Here is a 23,104-nt window from a genome sequence, read left to right as displayed (position 1 = left end):
CTAAGTACTGGTATGTTCAGCAGGAACGCACACAGAAACCTAATATCTGCTTGAGCCCATTGCCAGTCTTTTTCACAATCAAGTTCAGCTTCCAAGACTGGAGAGTGGATATAGTGTTAGATGGGAAAGAAATGAGTATGTGTGAATAGTAAAAGTCAGATGTGATTGTAAATATAATTTTATTTAAAATTTTAATATTGATGCTCATCAAAGGTCAGTGCACAGATCATGACCACTCTTGTAAATAGGATAGCAGAATCTGTTCTGTATTGGAAATCATGCAACTGCAACGTTGATAGTTTTGTAGCTCTTCAGGTTCTGGATTTGAAGGCACGTAAGCTGTGCAGTAAGTCTTCTAGGCCCTGCTTCGGTAGGGGTGAATGAGATCTGCAAATCTTGAGTGCTTTTAGGTTGCACAGAACCCAGCCTGAAAGGCAAGAAGGTGTTATATAGGAAGTACACCTCTTTGTATTTCCAGTTCCTAGGCCCAGGAGATGCATTTGTGAGGCATGAATGTGAGGAAGTTTTTCATTCAGAGGGTGGTAAAGCACTAGAACTGGTTGCCCAAGGAGGCTGTGGGTGCCGCATTCCTGGTTGCATTCAAGGCCAGGTTGGATGTGGCTCTGGGGAGCCTTGTCTAGTAGTTGGCAGCCCTGCCCATGGCCCTTTTAACCCTTTTTAACCCAGGCCATTGTATAATTCCAAGATGTCAAAAAATAAAAATAATGAGAAACTCTGTAGAAAAGGTTAAGTGGTAACTGAAACCACCAGAATGGGACTGTGATAAGAACAGCTGTTTGGGAGGGAGGTATGAGGTTTGAGTTCCCCATGGAAGTATCTAAGTTTAATTTGTCCTGATGCAGTTTCTTAAGAGAAATGTTACGTTTTCATGTGGAAAAGCATACTTGTTTTGGATAACTTGATTAAGTCAGGTTTGCTTGGTTCTTCAGCAGAGAATGGGAAGACCTGTTGGCAGTTGTTAACTGTCTGTTCTCTTTTTCAGTGTGAAAATCTTATGTATTATCCCTAAATAAGGGAATGCCTGGGGCTTTCAGCTATAGTGATGTCTTCATACCACGCTGCTGCCTATTTATTCTGGGGGACAGCATTTCCAGGGCAAGGATTCCTCTGGCTTGTGTTGTGTCAGTTTTTCTATTTAACTGCTCTTAGGTCAGTCATTTTGCACTCACCTGTATTTCCTTTGTCTGTAAATGAGCCCTCGCCCTCCAACCACTATCACACACTTCTCCAGGGGTTCAGTGAGAGGATTGAGGAGGCTGATTTTCACTGTAGATGGCTGGTACAGCAGCACACTTTCTGGAAACTGTTGAAAGAAAGGCAGTGAGCTGAAACTCAGAGGAGGAAAACCAGACTAATGCAATTAAAGAGAGATAACTGATTTTTGTTGCCAGAGGTCTCAGCCTGAACTGCCAATTGTCAGAAGACACAAAGTCCAAATTTCTTCACTGCTGCAGTATTCTGTAGCTTTCCTCTACATCTTCTGACCTGTGGACTTGTGACTGTGTTAGAGGTTACCTGTATTTATTTATTCTTGCATGTATACAAATTAGAAATAGAAAATACTGTATACAACAGTGCAGTACAACTCACTTTTCACAAAGTGGCATTCCAGTGCTTTGAAAGAATACAGTAAGCGGAAAGCCACTCAACATAGCAGAATTTTTCTGCTGCTTGTAACTACAAAAACTGCTTTCTCACCACTGCAGTAACAGAATGACAGACCGATCTAACCTCAATAGTCAAAGGAGGATCACAAATGCTTATCTCTTCTTGTGCAAAGTATGTGTAGGAGTCCTCATCTCTCAGCATAGCAGTCAGCCTAAGCAGACGGTTCTTTCCCAACTCTTTTCCGTATCGTGAGTGAGGCACAAAGACTTGCAGGGTTTTAACTGGAATACAGAGTGGTGAAATACAGATAACAGTGCAAGCAATGTTAAGTTCTTCACCCACGTAGCCCAACAGTGCACTGAAAACTGCACCATTTAAAAGATTGAGTGATTTTGACTGAATCTCCAAATTCAAAAGCCTGTAAGGTGATCCACGTAACATGCTGCAGCTATTTTCCTCTTTTCCCCACCATGGTGATTTGTTTGGATTGCCTACAATTGGCTTTCCAACCAATATTTTGTAAACTTAGAGCTAAGTGAGTTTTTCTGAAGTGAGAAGACTAGATGCGCTCCTCCAGCCTCAGCAGAGTCCTTACCTTCATTGTTTCTGATGGTAAAATTAAACTTTTCCTTCCAAAGTTGCATGATGGGAACACCATTATAATGTAGAGACTGGATTCCAAGTACCAGGTTTATAGCCTTTTCTCTGCCACTGTAGTTAAACATTTCAGTGGAAAGTGGAATATCTTGTCCCAGTATCAGAGAACTCTTGGACTGGAGGTGGATAAAAAGGTTAACCTGCTCTTCAATGGCAGTAGGAATGGAGATAATCTTTCTCCTGCTGCTGATTGTCTGAAGTGTCTTTCTGTAGACTTTGTCAAGTACTTTTTTTTCCTGAAGAGAACCTGTCACCAAAAAGAAAAGCATATTTTAATATTCTTATTTGTTTAGTAGCTGTAAAGCAGTACAAGCAGAAAGAATGAAAGTATCCCAGCTGTACTGGAGTCAAGTGTTTGTTATAGCAGAGAGAAATATCTCATGCTTTGGTTGAAGCAGACCAAGAACTTCAGCTGAGAGGAAACTGGATGTGCCTGAGAGATTTCTAATAGTTTTTGAGCACTTTGGTGCTAAAAAAGTTAGAGTAAGAAAAGATTTTCTCTTTGTAGCTATGGAGTGGTACTTTGTTGTTTTGTGATGGACTGCAACCAAGAAACAGTGTGCCATAGAGTAAGGTGAGACGGTAGTGCTGTGTCGGGTAAACAGAACGCAGTAATAGATTCTGAAGATCTGAAGTGGATGTCCCTGCGGTTCCAGGTATGGCTTTGCTCTATTGTTGATTACTTGCACTTGTAACATGGTCAGAGAATGTGCTTAAACATTTGTACACCTCGTACCTTCAGGATATTTGTAGTTGTGTGTGATATCCTCACAGCGTTCACTGCCCACACTCTTGGTGCTGATGTTGTTGCCAGTATACTTTGTGTAGATGAAAGTTGGCTTGAGGATGTCATCATCTTTGTGTATCCAGACCTTGCACTTGGCATTCATGGCAGCAAAGAAGTAGCAGACATCATAATCCACTTCTGTGTCCCCTTCCTTGATGGCCTGAACAGGAGCTGGCCCACAAAAGGAAGGACCTGAAGAGAAAATATAGCCCAATTAAGAATCAGATGCTTTACCAGCTGGGCCCGTGCTTAGTGTAAACATATACAGGGAGTGGTATGTTAAAGTGTCTAGTTAAAAGGCCAGCAGGGAATAGTGCTGCAATGGATCTTTTAGAACTCTGCAAGCTTCATGAACCAAACAGGTCAATGATGGACCTCCATCCCATTTTGCATCCCCTCAGTAGAAGCTGGGGGAGGGATCCAACTGCTTTTTTTTTTTGCTCCCTTTTTCTCTCTCTCTTTAATATCTTACCTTTGCTTTTCTTCTGGCAGGTGGCATCCAGTGCCTGCCATCCGCTGTACTCTGGTAGCAAGTCTTTACGAGACATCCAGCATTCATTCCAAACATGGAAAGTCCTGTGAGAGGTACAACATGTGTTTATAACAAGGCACTGAGCTCTGTGGTACAGGATACTTTTAGCCAAATCACAGCTAATTAATACTTCAGAGGAGCTCAGAAGACTGGATGTAGACTGGATCTTAGCTGTTCTGTATCTCATAAAGTTGCAGCTGTTTTCCTTTTGCCCTCTATGACATCCTAGACCCAGATATTGTCTCAAACTCTTCCTTGGGCCCTGCCTTGTTTCCTTACCAAACACGGGCACTCTTGTCAGGTGTAAGCAGCGTCCCATCTTCATCGTAATGCTCATTCACATTTGGGTTGCTGTTAGTGTTGTGAGCCCACGTGAAGCCTGTGACAACCCTGGTGGGAATTCCCAGGCATCTCAGAACTGTGAAAGAAAGAGCTGTGAATTAGTAATGCATCTTGCCCTGAGGTGTCCCTGCTGTTGTATGTAGAGCTTTTTTGGCTATGAAGCTTATTGGAGCAGTGGCGGGCCTGGTCTTGGGAAATGGCAAGGCATTGTCCCTTCAGGATGTAAGTTACCATGGGTGTACTCAGTGAACAGTGTGTACTAACACTCTTTTAGCCCACAGGAAACTGTGAGGATCTGCCTCAAACCCAGTGATGAAAGCTTATGTTATTGGAAACTGTTAAGCCAGGAATTCAGGTACATGCTAGGAGATTCCCAAGGGGGTTGATCAACGTGCAGGTCTTTCAATGACAGCTGTACCTGAGCACATGACTGCAGCAAACACCGAGCACTGCCCATAGCGAACAGGTTGGCACTGCAGTGTAGCCCACTGCTGGAGGATGGAGCTGCTACCCAGCCACTTGGAAGGGGGTGTCCCATCATAGCATTCTCTGGTCCCAGATTCTATCAGGATTCTTCTAGCCAGGTTGCAGTTCATCTTGAGGGAAGGAGGAGACAAAGGTGGATTAAGGAATTAAATCTCTGCAATAGGTAAACCATATCCTGTTTGATGAAGCTACTCCTAAGGCTGCTGAAACCATAATTTCTTGTGAGAAGCATGAAAATCATAACTGGGCAGAAGATGATGGGTAAGTCTCCTCTGTGAGTTACCCAGTAAGCATGCTGTTGCTACTAAGAAACTCCTGCAGCACTGGTTGTCTATTGCAGGAATGCCAGGAAATGCTGGAAATAGGTAGGAGATGTTGCTTAGAACAGCACTGGGCAAGCTTACTCTTTGGTGAGTGGTTTTCCAAAATCTGTGAGATTATACAAGTTTCTTGTCTGTATTCAATTCTAACCTGCTGGGGTCTGGGCTTCTGGTTTCTCTCCTTACCATGGCAGCAACTGTGCGGCAGATGTAAATGGGGTTCTTGCGCTGGGTGTGATCCTTGTCTCGTTGGTAGCGTTCACCTATGTCCAGCAGCCTGAAGCAGATGTCCACAATATCCACATCAAACTACAACAAGAACAGCAGCTCAGGAACTGTGGCCTGAACATTTTATTTTCTAAAATCCCTGCAAAGGGTTGTAACTGCAGATGCTTGCTCCCTTTCTTCTAATAGTCTTCTCTAAGTGGGCTGTGGAGGAGAGCTCTGGGTAGAGATTTGAAGGAGGAGCAGTTGTGTGACTTTATTGAAACAAGATGGGAACTGTGTTAGTATCATACTGCATCACCTGACTGAGGGCAATTCAGGGTTTGTTTTTAATAGATAACAAGCCAGGAAATTAGCTAAAATTATGTAAATTGGGTTACGGGACTTCATACAGGCTTCAGACAGGCTGTTCTGTACATTCCTAAGAAAAACAGTGAGAACAGACAGCAAGTACTTTCTTCAAAGCCCCAAAGTACTGGAAATTAGTAGCATTCTGTACATACAGGAAATATCTTCCTCTACTGGTTGTGAAAAAGCACAGACATTTCACCTCTTACCTGTCCGAAGTCCCAGGGCTGTGCCAAGATTTCATTTTCAGTCCCCCAGTAGATGACACCATCTTGGTTTAAAATGTATTCCTGCCGCTGCGCCTCATTAGGCAAATACACTTCATCATCTAGTTCAGAGGAAAAAAAAATCAGGAGGAAAGCATTCAGATGATTATAGACACCCGTACATCAGCAGACTGTAAGTGGTCTGTAGTGTACTGTCCTGGGAAAGCAGGTTGGAGAAGAAATTCATTGCAACTTCTGTTCAAGTGGAGGAACTTGGAAAAGTTGCACTAAGTAGCTCTTTTACTCTGGTGTCTGTTGACTTTCCTATTCCTATGAAAAAGCAGTGTTTCTGACAGCAGAGTGCTCAAGGAATAGGGCAGGAGTGCTGAGGAAAGCCAGGGTCTTGCACAGCTAGCGCTGCTCAAAGTTCAGGGCAGGAGCAGACAGAATTACTGGGTGGGTAGAATACTGGGTACAGAGCTTAAAGCTGTTTTTATGAAGTGAATGATCCCCGTCTGCCTTTTTGTTCTAGACTACTTACCTCGGCACCAAGGGTTAAAGAGAAGGATGAATTTTCCCAGGAGACAGTAAGCCTTGGGGGCATGTAAAAACAGATCATACTGGCCAATGGGAGCGTTGGCAGGTGTGTTCACACAGATGGTCCAGAAATATGGGTCCTGTTCTTCTACTCTTGCACTCCACTGCTTCTGGTCTCCCAGGCTGGAGATGGGAAACTTAACCTTGGTTCTGTCTGCTTTAGAGCGCTGTGGTCCTGCAGCAAGAGATACATTTTCCAGACGTATACTGCAGCCCTGTCCACTGCAGAGTATAGCTACCACGTCTAGGTCTGGAGCCATTGGTCTCTTTCCATGCAGGAGAGTGTTAACCCTTTAAGTGTTAACCTGGCTGCTGGAGAAGAGCTCTAAAAGGTTGGGTAACATTACCTGTCTGTACAGAGAGGAAGGTCCTTTTCAGCTGCTTCAGGTAGTTGTGTATTGGAGATGAGAAGCTCACTGTGATAATGAAAGGCTGCCCCCGCCTCACCGTAAGCCTTTCAGTGCTGATTTCTTCTGTATGGTGGTTACTGTTGTTCATTATGATCCTGAGATCACATTTTTTGATGCTTAGACCTGTTGTGTGAGGGAAGATAAAATGAGCTCAAAAAGCAGCTTTTGCTTATAACTTAGTAATGTTGCTTTACTTCCTGTGACTTTTCACAGATCTTAAGAGTTGCCCAGGACCTTCTCTTTCCTCAAGTGGCTAAAGCACTTAGTCATCTCCCTCCTTCAACTCTGCAGTCTGGTTTATCTCAATCTCTCCCACCCCCACATTAAGGATAACTAACTTCCTCAGACTTCGTAATGCTTTCTTGGCCACTGGCCTGTAAGAAGCTCATCTTGTCTCTTCTTCTAGCCTTGGAGCAGGGACTTTTTTTTTCCCAACAGACAAATGGCAAATGCTTGGGTCTAGCAGTGCTGTTTATCACTTACCTTGGCCCATGGCTCCTTCGCTTGTATGGTGGCAGTCTTCAGCTCCACTCGATCCTGGTGGGTGATGTCTCCTTCCTTCAGCTTTCTTCAAAAATAGTCTATTTGCAAAGTTGTTTGCTCAGTTTCTTTATGAAGGGTGTGTCATGATGTTGTCCCTTTTCCTTCAGCTTATCTTGCTGGCCTGACTTGCAGAAGTTGAGGACTCTTATCTGTCAGGCCATGTGAGAGCTGAGAGGGGGACTTTTCTTTGGTATGGGTAAGGTTAAATTCAACAACCAATGTGAAGCCTTTAGAAACCTCTTCTTCAAAGAACTGTGTGTTACAGACCCTCAGAATAGGAAATGCAAATTTTAGCTTGGCCCTAAACTACAAACATAATGCACCGTTAAGTGTAGAATTTCTGCAGTGTAATGCAGATTATTCAAAAACATCACATTGAAGGCTTGGACTAAATACATTTTGTTAGTTTATCTAAACCACTCTCTTGGTTCAGAGATTCAAGCAGGTCTTTACCTCACCACCTCCACACTGTGGTCAAGCCAGCAACTGCAAGAACTTGCTAGGTAGGATTCACTAGTGAATACTTTATAAACTGAACAGAGGGCTACTTGTGTCCTTTTGTGTCTATCATTACATCAAAGACACACTAGAATGGTAATCTGCTGAAAGGTTCAACATATGGGGGCTTCTCTGAAAGTAATGCCTCCTATTTTGTTGGCCTGTAATGTCAGAGTCAGTTGTATGGCTGTAGAAGTTAAACCTTCCCACCAGCATTCTGTTTCATTTTGTTGCTGTGTGACAGATGGCAGCAGGGGGGCAGTCTGACAGAATGACGTCTGGCATGGAAGTGTGTGTGAAGCCAAGGGGTGTGACTGAATTCCCCCATGTGGAAACACTCAGACCTGTTGACATTCATCAATGCTTGATGAACATTTATGAAGACCAAATGGTGGCAGTGAGCACAGTGAGGTGGTGCATTTCAGCAGTGGCAACGTTGGGTCACATCCACTAGTGCATATTTTTATGATCATAGCATACAGGCTCTTGTTCATCACTGGTGAAAATGCGTAGTTAATTGCAGTGACTGTGTTGAAAAAGTAGCTTTTTGTAGCTGAGGATTTGCTCTATCATATAACATTATCGTGCTCTTTGTATCTGTTGTAGTTTCCATGGGAAAAATAAATAGGAGGCATCACTCTTGGAGACTTCTCATACTAATGAGACTTCCATAGGCAGTGCTGCAGTGCTTTACTGGCACTCTATCTAATGAAAATTTAAAATCTGAAATTAGATGCATGAGATTTTACACTCAAGATCTGAAACAAACATTCAGCAGGAGGAAGTGCTGAGATGTCCTACATGTGAGTTGCCTGTATCTGTAGTGTATCAGATTTTCATGTGTTGGTTTTTCATGAGACTTGTCAGTTTTAGTTTGTTCCTTTAAAGGACAGTTGCCATTCTTGTCTTATTCAGCACTTGAGTTTGGTAAAGGGGAGCCCAGGCGCTGCTGGTGCAAAAATGGTGCTGCCCATTTTGTATATTGTAGTTTTAACTGCATAGACAAGAATCTGAGTTGAGACTGTCTATTTGCTATAAGCAGCCAGCAGTTTGCATGTCTCTATACGAGCACTTTTAAGTATGTTGATAGATATTTCCAAAGTATGCCTACAGGAATTTGTGTTCCTCATATTTTGGTGTTAAATGGTGGTAACATCAATGTTTTGAAGGGCTGTTTTCTTCCATGCACTCAGTGTAACTGAACTTAGAGCTGCATATGCAAGTTCTCTGCTCTTATTGCCTGCTCCCACTGCAGCACTTCCTGTTGTTAGCAATATCTTCCGTGTCAGGAAATGGAGAAGTGTGCAGTTCTTCAGATGCAATGACAGGTGGCTCTATGATATAGGTCTTCCAGAGGTGTTGCCCCAGGATTCCTCAGAAAAGATCAGACCCTTCAGAAAAACAGGTTTTGCTTTATTTTTTAATCTGAACTGTGAGGCATAAATTCAGTAATGTTTTGACTTATTTTGTCTTGAGAGTTTGCATTAATGGTGGTTCTTTCATATGCTTTTTGAATAGATATTACTTATATGTTTCTGGCTCCAAAAAGATAAAGTTCCAGTTCATTGTACTGAGCAGTTGCTAGTTGTCAATGTAACTCACAGGTTTAACACAAGTTATTCTTCTGATATGTACCATTGTTTCTAAAACTGCAATTGCAACTAGACTAGCAGCACCCTGCTTTAAGCCTCTGAGACTGCAATACCAGCATTAGTATGTTCAACAGCACGTGCAGAAGATCCATGAAACAACTGGGTGAATTGCCTCCTTCCTTGTAAGGACTCAGTAAGAATCATCATTTGTTCACTTGGTATTAACCAAGTCCAAACCTGTACTTGTCTCTAAAATGCAACAGAAGCATAAGCATGTACAACTTGCCAAACTGGATCAGAATGGAGGTTCATCCAATCTAATCTTGTCTCTGCCAGTACATACGTAACACCAGATGCCTGAGAAGGACGTGCATGAGCCCCACCTCTGCAAGCAAAGCATTATCTTGTACTAATTTCACTTGGAGCTCTTGTTAACAATATTCTTTGTAGTAGTACTCCCCTCCTGTCTGCTTTGCAATCTAACATGTCATTAGTGGAAATCAGAGAAACATGGGATGCTGTAATCTCGGTTGAGTCGCCTGTTTATGCTGGGATCTCTTTTTGCACTTGATACAGTTGATGTAACACTCTACATGATGAGTGACTAAAAATCACTTACCAGCTGTGCTGAATTTCAGTGACTTTTATAGTGTCTGTTCTTTCTCTTGTTTATGACCCTATGAAGTTCCTCATAGCTTTTTGGTACTGAGTGATTTAAATGGCTTTGTGTCATGAGTAGATTTTTGTACAGCAAAAAAACTGCTTCTTCTGAAGGACTTCACTCAGGCATGTGTTCTGGCAGCTGTGTGTCCATTACATCCCTGACAGGCTCACAGAAATCTGAAAGGGAAATGATTCATAGGGTCCTTGGAAATGTGGATCCTTGGAAGTATCCATCCTGCCTGGTTGTTACTGTGTTATCTTTATAGAGTTGGGGATTTGGGGTGTGTATAGGTCCAAATATGAATCCATAAAGTTCTTTATTGACATTATTACCTTTACCTTGGAGTATTATGTTAGCATCATTAATGTTTAGATCATTCTGAATGTAGTGCTTAAAAAATACATAGAGCTTGGTCTACCTCTGACATGGCTCATCCAGGTATTAGAGGTGAATTTTAGTCATGGGTGTGATTTCTTGTATTTCAAGAGCTTACACTGTGTCTTTTATTGCCTTCTATAGTGACTAGTGTTGTCCACATTGAGTAGGTGTGTGATAGATGCATTAAAGCAGTACAGCTTTGGTGACAGCCAAAGCAATGGAGTGCTTTTAAACAACTAACTTGGGCTATCTCAGATTAAAAAGATAAAGAAATCTGTAGAAGGGTAGTTGTTTAATTGACAGTTTGAATCAAGGCCTGAGAAACTTGTATCAAGAAAACAATTTTGGGGAGAAGCATTTACTGTCTTTGAGACCTTTTTTGCCAAATTCATAGTGTGAATGTTTGATTTCAGCTAGTGCTTACATTGTTATTATTATTACTTATTGGATTGATCAAAGTGGAATGAGGGCTGGACCAGCCTCTTGTGCATATTCAGGTTTAAATGGTATATTTATAAAGCAAAATGCTGATAATTAACTGTGTGTTACTCTGCTAACTCCTATTGATTTCTGACTAAGGGCTGTATCGATTGGAGGTTTGGTCAAAGTATTTGAATCTTTCTTCAGGCATTTAAACATTTTTCTCTGTGATAATTATTAGTTTAATTAACCATCTGTCTAACACAGGAGGAATGTGTATTTTTTGTACATCACTGGACAGATAAATCTGCACTTTAGCACTGCAGTTGAGCTGGGTGTGGTTGCTGAGGGCAGTTAATGCTGACACCCCAAAAACCCAATATCCCCACGTGTTGCAAAGCAGAGGACTTTGCACAAGTGTTCTTGCTGATTTCCCTTTGAACAGTAGGCTTCCTTTATAAATAGTTAATTAGGACGAGGTGATGCCAAGCTCTTGTGACAAACACTGTGTTAGATCATTTCCTGGGTTGTATTTAAGGACAAATAGTGAAGGAATTTAAATGGCTTAGCTGTACTGTGTGTTGAGTGTAATGTCAGACTGCAGTGTCAGCCTGTGTTCTTGCAAGACTGAATGAGATGTTGTGAATTTAATCACCACCTCGAGGCCCCTTCTGAGGTGAATAGAGGATCGTATACCCTGACTTTCCAAGATTCTGTAAGAGTTAATTGGTAGGTGCAAAGCTACTCATTCCCCCTCTGCTTTGCCTGGAGAAATCCAAATTCCTGCATTCATATATGTGTAACCTTTTCAGTTTTCATTCCAGTCTCACTGGACTGACTGGTTTTGACTAGCTTTGGGGACCCTTGTAAGTATATATGTGGGTGTCAGAGTAGTGTAATGGATGTAATAAAACAGCAATGTACGTGTTTTGGAGATTGCGTTGGCTTCAAAACAAAGAAATTTGAATGAGACCTCAGTTTAATCTGTCACAGAATCAGTTTGCATCTGTGAAACATTCCTTTAGGGGAAGCTGAGGCTCCATTCCTAGGCATCCCTCATGGTAGGTGTTGGTAGGAGGAAATGGACAAACTGTGTCTTAGGAAAATTCATATCTTTGTTAATTTTGTTTTCTTCACTACAAGGAATATATTGATACGTTGTTGCTGGGATTGAGATATGGGTGTCACAATACCTTTCTCACAGAGGATGGTGACCTACTTTTAGCAGCTTTGTGGAAAGAGGATACACGACTCCTTCACACATCCTTCTGGCAGGCTGTGCTGAGCCTTTTCTACCAGCCTGCTTCCTCAGCACTTCTGGAAGCGCTGCACAACATCTGCCTTTGCAAACTGAAAAATCAGTTTTGCTTTCCTCCTGTCTGCTTGGCATAAAGCAACAGGCGGCAGTTCCTCTGTCATGAATAGGGAGGGCGGATACGGTGGTTTTGTAAGATACAGATGGCTGAGGGAGTCATGTAGCAGCAGGTCTGGGCGCTTCACAGCCCTGACAGTCAAGTCAGAGCAAAACAGCAATACTTGTAGTGGGCTCCCTTTTCTCAAGTGGTCTCATTGAAAAGTTCAGCCAGTTCTTCAGGGCAGAGCAGGGAGAAGTTGATGAACTGGAGTAAACTGAAAATACCCAACGTTTCCCCAGACCAATCGAATTTAATCACAGTGCATCATTCCAAAATGATGAGGACCAATACACTGTTTGCCTTTGCTGCAGCCTAGAATAGATTCAGACTAGAAGCAGGCAATGTTGTGAAGCCAGAGAGCATCTAAGGTGGATCTCTACGCACATTAAGTTTTATTTTCAGGAAATTGCTCGTGTTTAGGCTCAGCAAAGCCTAAAATAGTAAATACTCAAAGGGAACTACTGCCATTTCTTATGAGGAGGATACAGTTTAGGGTTATTCCCTCTGGGCCAGTAGAATAGCTTGGTTAGTATTTTCTGCAGGAAATCTTCCTTGATTGTCACTTTTTTCTTGCTGTCATTTGTACTTGAAAAACAGTGAAACACAGCAGTCAGGCCAAAGTTATATAAATCCTGAAAGCTTTTGGCAGCACTTAAATTAGGAAGGTGCAGACAGAAAGTATGTCATTTCTATCAACAAAGCAGGATAGGTATCAGGTTTGGCTTTGTCTGAAACTTCACTGAGCTGCTTTGCAAAACTCAGAACAGTACAGTGTATGGTGCCTTTTTGTTGATGTTTCATCACTTGTTTTGGCTGAGTAATCTGCATTTCTACATTTCTAGTCCTAATAACGGTTGAGCACTGTGAGTCTCATAAACCAAGACAAAACAGAACTGGTGTAAAGCTGTTGTATCACTGGGCAGGAGCCACATCAAGCATCACAAATCCTTTGATGTTTGAAAAACGGATGCAAGCCAAGTCCACTTGAAGCTGCCTGATGCCACTCTTGTAGGGAATGATCTCAAACTCAGCCGTTGAGGTCTCCATGGGGGCCATTCTTGCCACACTAAAAGACAGGATATGTTGGTAAGTTCAAGCAGCAGATAAATTCTTACTATATTTTCTTCAGATTTCCCAAATGTCAGTCAATATGAAAAGGAAGTTTTGGGGTAGTGTGACTGGTGTGTTTGTGTGCTTCACAGGTGGATGTAAACTGCCATGTCCACAGCTACCTCAACACTGGATGGAGTGTTGTGTTCAGTATAAATGAAGCCCCAGTGATGCACGTAATTATCCAGCTTCCTCATTTTTTTCTTTTCCCCTCTCAGAGTTTCCTGGTATTAACTCTTCCAATCTAAATACTTTGGAGATTTTTCAAACGTGCTTTTAAACTAACAACTGTAGAGGCAATGGGAGAATAATGCTTCTTATCCTTCAAGGATTATTTGTTTTTCCTTTTGTAAACCACAGAAAAAGGAAAGTTTTGAATTTTTTGCCATTTACGTAACCCCATCACTAACTACAGCACTCCAAGTTGCACACTGTCATTAAAAGCATGTTCTCTCTTCATTCCCTGAGCATTCTGTAATTCAAAGTTTGGCAATAGAGGGGCAGAATATTCCAGAATAGATATGGAGAGTGCTGAAGTGATGTTCTGTCCAGTCTTAGTTCAAACAGAAGTCATGGGGGTTGACAGAATCTTTAAAAAAAGTTCACTTGTATTCTGGATTTCCCACCAAAGTGAATGTGTCTCTCACCAAACACCATTTACATACTTGATGTTGAGTTGCTCTTTGAGCAGGCCGCTACCTTCTGCTTTCAGCACACAGTCTGTCACCACTTCAGACAGGGGGTTGGTAAATGTGACCAGCACGTTAGTGGCTTTGTGTACCACTGTTGGACCAAGGACCTACAGAGAAAAAACATTCTGCTGAGCTTCAGTATTGGCATCACTTCTTTTTCACAATTTTCTCTTTCAAATTCCACTGCAAACCACTTGTCTTCTCAGGATATCCTGAACAGCGAGGAGTAAGGAATCAATCTATGTATGTATTTTTGGGCATGAGAGTTCAAGCTTGAGTCAGCCATCCGCTGTGTCTGAGGAGCAACGAACTACTGTAGAATCAATAATTTCCAACATTTTAACTGGGCAGGAATACAGTGTTATGTACCACATAGTGCACAATACTTAAAAGTGAGAATAGAATAAGAATGCAATTACTATCTTGGCATATATGGCCAACTGCTATACAATATAGCTCAGGAGGCTTCTTACAGAACTTTGTTTTCCTTTGTGGGTGTGCAGATCTAGTCTGAAGGCTGTGAAACACAGAAATTCTATCGCTCCTTGTGGGTTGCTTATGGTACAGAAGGCACAGAGACACAGAAGGGACTGGCTTTTACCTCGATGGTGAGAAGAGGATCCTGAAGTACAATATCTTTCTCCACTAGAAGTGATGCTCCCTGTCTGGCTTCACACACAGCAGTCACTAGGATCTTCCTGTCATCCAGCAGAGCATTTTTGTACTGAGAGTAGGAGATCTTGAATGAGATCTCTTTCACTGGAATGCAAACAGAAGAAGATATTTTCGCTCTTTTATTTTCTAAGTACTATAATCCTAAAGATAACTATTGGGTCTGTTCACTTTTGGATGATGACAGCCCATAGATGGAAATGATGCTCAGAGATGACTTCTGCTTGTATTCACATTAAACACCAAGTGATTGGGTAGCTGGGCAGATCTGAGGATGGATTTCTGTAGCAGCCCCTACTGGTGGTTTTCTCATGAATCTGAAGCTGGGAATTTCACATTCTATTCTCGCAGAGGATGCAGAAGTGAAAAGATGGCCTGATTACGTGCCTGTGCTGATGCAGCTGTTCAGCCTCTATCTTAGAGAGGATGCACATTCTGTCTTATTTGCCAATGAGGAAAGCAGTGCACTTCTCAGTACATTGAGAAATAATTCTCATCCACTCTTGGCGTGACAGGAGTTATTATATTGTGGATTAGTTTGAAGGGGTAGTTGTATTCACTTGTCCTAGGCTTTGTTATTCAGCACTCCTCCTCTAACAGCAAGGCAAAAGGCCTTCATACAAGCAGTGCAGTTCTTTCTTAATGCAATCTGCAGTTGCTTCCTGTTGCTACAAAAGTATCCATCCTGCCAGTGTCCAAAATCAAACATTTTAAACAGGACAAATATGTATGTTTCTCTTCCACTGAATAACTCTAACCTCAGACCATTTACAGGCAGGGCACTTTTGAGACGTTCGTGATGTCTATATGATTTGTCCACAGACTAAAGCTACATCTTGTTTTGAGCTGTAATAAGATTTAAATTACCTTCTTCAGATCCAAGTTGAATAGACCTTGACCACTGCAAGATCTCTGCCTTTGGTCTTCTTGTGTAGAGAACAGCTGAAGCTCTCAGTTTAACCTTTATAGTCTTGAAATCTGCAGTCAAATTTTGCAGTGCCAAGGTGAGGAGGATATCCTGGCCTATTACAGGAGATGCATCCAGCTTCAGCTTCCCTGAGACAGTGGGTTTTTGTCTGGTCACTGGCATATTTTGTCTCCCTGCTACTGGAAATCGTCTCCTGGGTTTTGTAACTTTTTTTCTTCTTCCAGTGCTACTCACACCCAGCAGCTTCAGTGCCTTTTTGTACACCTGCCTTTCTTTGGAGGATCCTGCTTTAAAAGATAAAGTGGTCAGAGATCTCGTATGCACTGCATATAGGGCAATTAAGCCAGAATTGCTCTAAGTACAGTTTGTGAAGGCTGGGAAAGATGCATGAGAGGAGAAATTGAGGCCTAGCCAAAAGCTAATTTTGACCAAAAAAACCCCACTCCTAAATGAATATACATAGTCATGATGGCTGGAAAATAAAAGTTGGCTTTTAGTTTCTAGCTGGTTATTCATGGGCACCTGCTAGAAGCTGTTAGCATTAGCAAGATGACTCCTAGAAGAGCTCAGTTCTCCTACGTAAGATGGGGTAAATGTCATCTCCTCTAAAAATAGAAAGAATTTACCTTCAGGATATTTGTAATTATTAGTGACGTCCACTCGGGTGTTAGTGCCCACTGCTTTGGTGCTAATAAATTTTCCAATCTTCCTGGTATTGGAGTAAATTCTCTCTGTTCTTTTCTTGCTATGCTGAATCCAAGTAACACAGTCAGCATTCACTGCTGCGAAAACAAATGAGCTGTCATAATCCAGGTTCACATCTCCTTCCTTAATGGCTCTGGTGGAAGCTGGGCCACACCGGTAGATGCCTGTGTGAGAGAAAGAGAAGTTAAGTGATTATCTCTTGCAAAAGATCAGGTGCGGGCCACAAATCCTCCTGCTGACAGCTAAAGGGACAGGTAGTCACTCCAAAGACATGTTTTGATGAACTCCATTGTTTCTGGGTCTTTACATTATGGTAACAGCATGTCCAGAAATTCAACATACATTTTTTATCAGAAAGCACAAACAAGGAGGTTGTAAGGCTGAAGTGATGTAAGTAACGCTTTCTGTGCTGTGAGAATTGTTCAAATCCTCCAAAGCCTGTGAGGCTTGTATGCTGACCTGTCAAATGAGAGAAGAGAATGGCAGTTCTCAGCACAGACTGCTCAGATGTGAGTCATCGGTGCTGTATGTGCAGCACTGATGGACCAGGAGCTTTACTTTGGTTAACTGGGGAGTTTATCTGGAGCTTGGTAGATTTGGAATAGTTGAGTAAATGATTCTTTTGGTGGGGCTCATGATATGAGTTTGTGTCTGCATTAATAAGAAGAAGCAAAGCAGAAGTCTGATTCCAAGGGCTGACCAGCGATTGTCAACAGTTTGCTTTCTAGCAAGCTTCTCAATGTTTTGGTTTGGGTGCTGTTGCTGATGATTTTCTCCCCTTGCCAATGCTCTCAGTGGGTTGAGCTTGTTTTGTTTTGTTTCTTTTATTTTGCCTGGGAGGAAGTGTTCAGTGCTGTGAACAAATACTGTTCTCTATCACTTGGTTTCAGAACCAGAGAGCAGATTGTGGCTCCTTTCATATAATTTTGTTTCTATATGCTGTGTTTTTCAAGATACCATATGAAATATCTTTCTACTTGTTCCAAAATGTCCTGTAAAATATAGGCTATAGTCATATATATATATATATATATATATATCATATATATATATATGTGTGTGTTAAGTTTTCTGTTCAACCCTATTACTGTAAGCTCTGAAATCTATGCTTACCAACTTACTGAATGGGGTTTTAATTTGTTTTGTTTCTATATCTGTCTAATGCAAGCCAGCAACAGTGTGTAATGCTAGCAGCATGAATTTCCAACAAGGAAGGCCAACAGCATCCAGAGTCACATTAGAAAAAGCATTGCCAGCAGGTCAAGGAAGATGATCTTGCCCCTCTACTAGAGAGACCAGTTCTGGAGTGCTGTGTCCAGTTCTGAGTTCCCTCTTACAAGACAGACATGGAAATAAGTTGGTTTTTTTTTTAAGTTTACAACAGCATTACCTTTGCTTTTTTCCTGGGGTGTTGCATCCAAAACCTGCCATCCATCATAAAAAGATCCAAGATCTTTTCTTGTAAACCAGCTTTCATTCCAGACATGGAAATTCCTTAGAAGGAAGTAGGGAAAATAAGAAATCTTTGATTAATGCAATCAATTTTATGTAGAGAGAGATGATAAATTCGTGGTGCAGTGCAAGAACAAACCCTGCTGGAGTGTATAACTCCTCTGCATAGAGACAAGTAGTTTGCTCCCTTCTGGAGTGCCTGTATTCAGGCATTTCTGTATTCAGACCTCTCAGAAATACTGGGGTGTTACAAAGGGATGTTAAAAAATGTTTATTTATTGCAGAACCAAGTATTCAGCTCTGGGGAAAAAAAAACTTGTCATATAGTAGAAACAAAATTAGAGGTTGTGTCCTCCAACTGTGTGTTGAGCGGCAAGTGTGCCAAAAGTCTTCTCTGCTGGTTCTTCAGAATGTTGAAACTGACTGTGTCCTGTATTTCTGAACACAGTGTACTGTTGATTCTTTGCTATGGAATGTTATATTTTTGGGAACATTAGGTTGGGATGGGTTTTCAGAAGAGTAATTCTAGATCTTCCGACTAGAGGAGGATATAGTGGAAGAAATATTAGGATAAAAATCACACTTACCATACACTGTCTTCACTCAAGTTCAGGGTCTCCCCAGAAACATCAATGTATTTATCGATACTCAGGTTGATATTACTATCGTGGGCAGAGTTGAAGTTTGTAATAACACGGGTAGGTATTCCCAGCGATCTCAGGACTGCAATACAGATAAAAGTGCTTTAAGCCTATTTTTAAAGACTTTTGGAAATTATTTCCCCATTTTTCTGATGGAGAAAGATGCAAGGATTTCACATAGTCATTGTGTACAGTGTTGCTTAGAAGACAGTTCCATTCACATAGCATTCTTAACTGCCTTATTTTTTTTTAAAAGTTAATTTACTCATTTTAATCTTTTATTCTTCATATACCTTCAATAGCATCACAAGGGTAAAGCTACTTAAATTTTAGTAGGTTTCCTTTCTGATAGTATTCTTTTCCCCTTCCCATATACCTGTGCACATAACTCCTGCAAAGACCCAGCACTGGCCATACCGGACGGGTTTGAATCTCCTTCTGTACCACTTCCGAAGGATGGTCACACTTCCACTCCAGTGCAAGGGGTTGGTTCCTGAGCGGTAGCTTCCACTCCACTTCCCTTCTACTACTCCCTTTTCATCATTGCTGTTAACCTGAAAACAATGCTTCTCATGAGAGAATTACAGTATGTACAGAAGGGAGAGGCAGAAATAAATAGAATCATAGAATGGTTTGAGTTGGAAGGGACCTTAAAGATGATGCAGTTCTAATGCCCCTGCCACAGGCAGGGACAACTCCCACCACAGCAGGTTGCTTGGAGCATTGAGTAGGTTCACAGTAGAAATGGAGGTTTTTGTTAGTAGGTACATTGTACAGCTGTAAGTCGCTGATCACTTTACCATAGCACTAATAACCCTGCACACATAGATGGGATCGTTCCTGTTGGATACATCAGTGTATGGATCTTCACGGTAGTTCAGGCTTCGATCCAGTATAGACAGAGAGATATCAAGGATATCTTCTTCAAACTGAAATCAAAAGAAGCATTATTATTAAATGTTAATTTTATAAATAAAACCAAGAATTAACTCCCTATTTATTTTCCTTCTCCTAGGATGATAGGATGATGGTTATCTAAGATTTTTTTTTTTTTTTTTTTTTTTTTTTTTTGTACTATGAAAGAAAATAGATACAATAAGAAAGAAAAAACACTACACTAGTATTTAATTATACTAGTAGTAATTAGCAACCAGCATGTTTACAAGCACGTTTTGGTACCACAACATTCATGAAGAAATTACCCAGGCATGGCCTGGTGGTCCAGACAAGACCATTCCAGGACTGGCTCAGCAGGCTTCACCTCCTCCCACATCCTGTAGTGTCCCAGCAGGTACTCTCCCCTTCACATTACAAAAACCTTGCTCTGATGGGCTGCCTTCACCATATATCAAATTATATGAACTGGAAAAGAAAGAAAGGGAGAAGAAGAGAGGGAGAAAGACAGAGAAAGAGAGAAACTATTGGTGCAGTTGTTATCCATGAAGTGGCCATAGGTGGTTTTGACTGACCTCACAAATTGCAAGACAACTCTGTAACCACAGATGAGCTGTATGATCAAATTAATAGATGTATTTAGGAGGCCAAACTAGTATTGTAAAATTCCAACTTGAGTTGTTTCAGTTGAGTATCTTTGGCATGCTCTGCCCCATTACTAGATCAATCTTTTAAACATTTAGATGTACCGATCTTTCAATAAATAGAAGTTACAACTGGTAGAGTTTCCAATCCCCCCTACAGGGGACAAGAAAGAAAAAGTAGAATTTCTCCACTTTGTTTAGCTAACAACAACAAAAGACCAATGAAACAACAGCACCTGCAATTGTGTTTTGTTTCTTATTTCCTTTATTAGCATGTGCCAGAAGGGAAAAGTTCCTGATGTTGTGATGTGTAGAAAACTGGTAGTTCGGCAAGAAAAAAATGAATACTGAACTCCTATGCTATGATACTCTATAATGTAGATACTAAGAACTCTCTGTCCTTAAGACCCTCACCCATGTACTCACTCTTGTTTTCCTATTTTCCTTGCTTACCTGTCCGTAATTCCAAGCTTCTTTCTGGATATATTTTTCCTTTCCCTGAAATATGATTCCGCTGTCATTCAGAACATACTCCTGTCGCTCCTCTTCATTAGCCATATAGACATCGTCATCTAGAAGCAGAATGAGAAATGCCAGCTGAAAGGATTGTTGCTTTGCTGCAATTGAAAAGAAAACTTCAAGGGGACTTCTGAGGAACAGGTGAGGCTGTACCCCTGCAATCATTCACACAGTGAATAAAATTAGCATGAAGCTAATTTTATGTGAACTGAGTACGCTCCTGTCCTTTCACTCCTTCCCTGATCTTGTTATATGTTAGTTTTACTAGCATCCTTTATGTTGAGCAAAATATCATACTGTATCATGCTGTTACTGTCAGGTACATGCTTTTACTGTGGCACCCAGATTTCCTGAAGAACATAATACAACAAAACCTACTTGGACACCAGGGATTGAAGAGTAACACAAACTGGCCTAGGAGTGCTGAAGAGGTCTTGTTGCCAGAAGCAATCTGGAGTTTGAGTTTGTATCGTCCAATGATGGCATTGGCCGGGCTGACTATCATGAGACTCATGCGGCCAGGCTCACAGTGCTCTTGAGTTGCACTCCAGCCTTCGGCAGCATCATCAGAAAGGTGAAATATGGCCTTAGTCTGCTGTGATTCTGCTGGAGATGGTCCTGCCAGAGGGAACAGGAGACAGCAATTCTGAGCGATAGCTGTGGGTGGCAAGCCAGGATCGACAATTATTTCATTTACTACATTGAAAGATTATGGTTCATCAGACCAGTGTAAGTTAGCTGCAATCCAATGCATAAAATCACCCTATGTTAGATGCATGACCAAGGCAAGGTAAGTACCCCCACAATCATTCTAAACAAGTGAAGAGGCAAGCTCTTGTCCTGAAAATGGTTGAAAACTCTGTAGGTGGAATCGGGCACAGGTTGTAAGATCCATTTCATTAGAGAGTAGGCAGCTGCCTGGAAATTTTTTTTTTTCAGAGAAGGCCCTTTGGAGAATAGGGATGAAAGCCTTAGTAAATAGGTAGTGTGGGCTGTTCCAGGAATAACAACACCTGGAGTTAATCAAAGCAAAGTTTAAACAGATGGAGTGCTAGAAGGCGAGCACATAATGGTGGTCTGTAAGAGGCAGAGCTGTGGAAAGCTCGGGGTCCACTAAATGAAGACAACATGCAGTATTTCAGGTAGGACTTTAAAAGCATAAATGCAGGTTTGTGGGGTTTTTTTTAATTTTTTTTTACATGAGAATGGTCTGTGCTCTTCCCTTTATTATTACCTTAATTGTCTATTGGCTTAGTATGCCCATTGAGGTTTAGACTGGACGCTCCTCCTAAGCCTGAATTAATTGAATGATGTGGAGCAAAGGTTAATAATCACACAGAAGGCTATAAGGCAGCAGTGGTTTAGATCCTGGCCAGGGTGGGAGGTTATTGCCATGATGAAATTACCTGTGCTTGCAATAAATGTGAAGTTGTCCTCAGGTTGCACTGTTCTTTGGAAGTTTAGGGTAATGGTGAAAGCCTGCCCTCTCCTCAAGATCATTTGTGTGCTGTTGTAATCAGATGTGTGGTGTGCAGCTTTATTTAGCTTAGAGTGCCAGTCAATGTTCATTATCTTCTGGGCTAGAAAAATGTTAAGTAAGTTAGTGGAAAACATTCCTTTAAACTTATACATCCTGTCAGCTTGTCTAATGTTGATGCTTTGTTCTATTTACGTATAACTGGAGTTAAATGTTCCAGGAAAACAGAAAAATTCACCATCATTAAAAAACTAAAGTTGCACAATAAGCTAGCTAAAAGAACTGCTTTATCCTATGGGGATCTTAGCTTCCATTGTACTTTACAGAGATATAAAAAGAAATATTACAACTCATACACTAATGCAACCTGCAATAAGTATGACAGGTGATGAATAGAAGGCTAGTAACTTTATTGTCAAACTCAAAATGTACAAAAGAAGAGAATGTGCATCTCAGTTTAACATAGAGACTCTTTGCTTGTGTTTCATACTCTGTATTATTTCATACTCTGTCAGAAATAGGCAATGACCAGAGGACAGATAATAAGCTCAAGAGCTGAATGTTCTGAGACAGCACAATGGGTTGTTTTGTTGCATCAGATAGGTTGCCCTCTGCATTTATAATGAGATACCGAGACACAGATTACAGAAGCTTTCAAACCTTTCTTGTTCCTTAATTAATAATTATTATAAATAGATCCTTCTATGAACGCATGTGTTGGAAAGGTGCACTTCTGCAGTATAACACTCCAGAGGATTATGACTTGAAAATTTCTTGCTAAGGCAAGAGCACGTTAGCCTTTTGCAAATTAATGGTGCTGAAATACACTCTTCCTTCTTTCATTGAACTGAGATACACAACTTGGTTTAGCATCACCTTGTGTCATTTGAAATGAAATTCAAATTTTGCAGCTTAGAAAGCCAGTTGTATCCTGGACTGTATCAAAAGAAGTATGACCTATGGGTCTAGGTAGGTGATTCTCACCTTCTGCTCTACTCTTGTGAGATCTCACCTGGGGCACTATATTCAGCTTTGGGGAGTCCAGCATAAGAGAGAGACAGACATATTAGAATGGATCCAAAGGAGAGCCACTGAAATGGTCAGAGGGCTGGAGCACTTCTCCCCTGAAGACAGACTGAGAGAGCTGGAATTATTTAGACTAGAAAACGGAAGGCTTTGGGAAAATCTTATTGTGGCCTTCCAAATCTTAAAAATGGCCTACAAGAAAGATGGAGAAACAGTCTTTACTGGGCTGTGTAGTGGCAGGACAAGAGGTGTAGTTTTAAACTAAAAGAGATTTGGATTAGGTATAAGGAAGAAA

At 41.3% G+C, this 23,104-nt stretch overlaps 2 protein-coding genes across 2 annotated transcripts; both read right to left on the bottom strand.

Moving 5' to 3' along the window:
- Positions 1–162: 162 nt before the first annotated feature.
- EPB42 (erythrocyte membrane protein band 4.2) lies at positions 163–7,153 on the bottom strand. Its single transcript, XM_015881480.3, has 13 exons — positions 7,023–7,153; positions 6,477–6,662; positions 6,074–6,304; positions 5,536–5,654; positions 4,940–5,062; positions 4,366–4,543; positions 3,885–4,023; positions 3,546–3,649; positions 3,023–3,265; positions 2,225–2,533; positions 1,753–1,910; positions 1,191–1,324; positions 163–427 (listed from the first exon to the last, which is right to left on the bottom strand). The coding sequence occupies exons 1-13, from the start codon at positions 7,030–7,032 to the stop codon at positions 277–279; spliced, it is 2,085 nt and encodes a 694-aa protein (XP_015736966.1). The 5' UTR covers positions 7,033–7,153; the 3' UTR covers positions 163–276.
- A 5,808-nt stretch (positions 7,154–12,961) lies between these two features.
- On the bottom strand, positions 12,962–21,920 carry LOC107322931 (protein-glutamine gamma-glutamyltransferase 6-like). The gene is made up of 12 exons (XM_015881486.3): positions 21,713–21,920; positions 20,685–20,924; positions 20,241–20,359; positions 19,050–19,178; positions 18,626–18,803; positions 18,196–18,331; positions 17,547–17,650; positions 16,078–16,320; positions 15,391–15,735; positions 14,453–14,610; positions 13,825–13,958; positions 12,962–13,115 (listed from the first exon to the last, which is right to left on the bottom strand). The coding sequence occupies exons 1-12, from the start codon at positions 21,918–21,920 to the stop codon at positions 12,962–12,964; spliced, it is 2,148 nt and encodes a 715-aa protein (XP_015736972.2).
- Between the last annotated feature and the right edge of the window lie 1,184 nt (positions 21,921–23,104).

The sequence above is a fragment of the Coturnix japonica genome, chromosome 19, assembly GCF_054131305.1.
Source record: "Coturnix japonica strain WE chromosome 19, WE-NBRP24, whole genome shotgun sequence".
NCBI lineage: Eukaryota > Metazoa > Chordata > Aves > Galliformes > Phasianidae > Coturnix > Coturnix japonica.
The sequence above is the reverse complement of the archived record's forward strand: the minus strand, read 5'-3'. Positions and strand labels throughout refer to the sequence as shown.

Excerpts from the sequence above, each read along its gene's own strand:
- EPB42 (XM_015881480.3), bottom strand. Across the intron at positions 6,305-6,476 it reads CTTCCTCTCTGTACAGACAG|GACCACAGCGCTCTAAAGCA; the intron begins GTAATGTTACCC and ends CTCTTGCTGCAG. Across the intron at positions 2,534-3,022 it reads CAACTACAAATATCCTGAAG|GTTCTCTTCAGGAAAAAAAA; the intron begins GTACGAGGTGTA and ends TTTTGGTGACAG.
- LOC107322931 (XM_015881486.3), bottom strand. The coding sequence starts at position 21,920 with ATGTTTTCCACTAACTTACTTAACATTTTTCTAGCCCAGAAGATAATG. Across the intron at positions 20,360-20,684 it reads CTTCAATCCCTGGTGTCCAA|ATGACGATGTCTATATGGCT; the intron begins GTAGGTTTTGTT and ends TTCTGCTTCTAG. Across the intron at positions 13,116-13,824 it reads AAAGAGCAACTCAACATCAA|TGTGGCAAGAATGGCCCCCA; the intron begins GTATGTAAATGG and ends CCTGTCTTTTAG.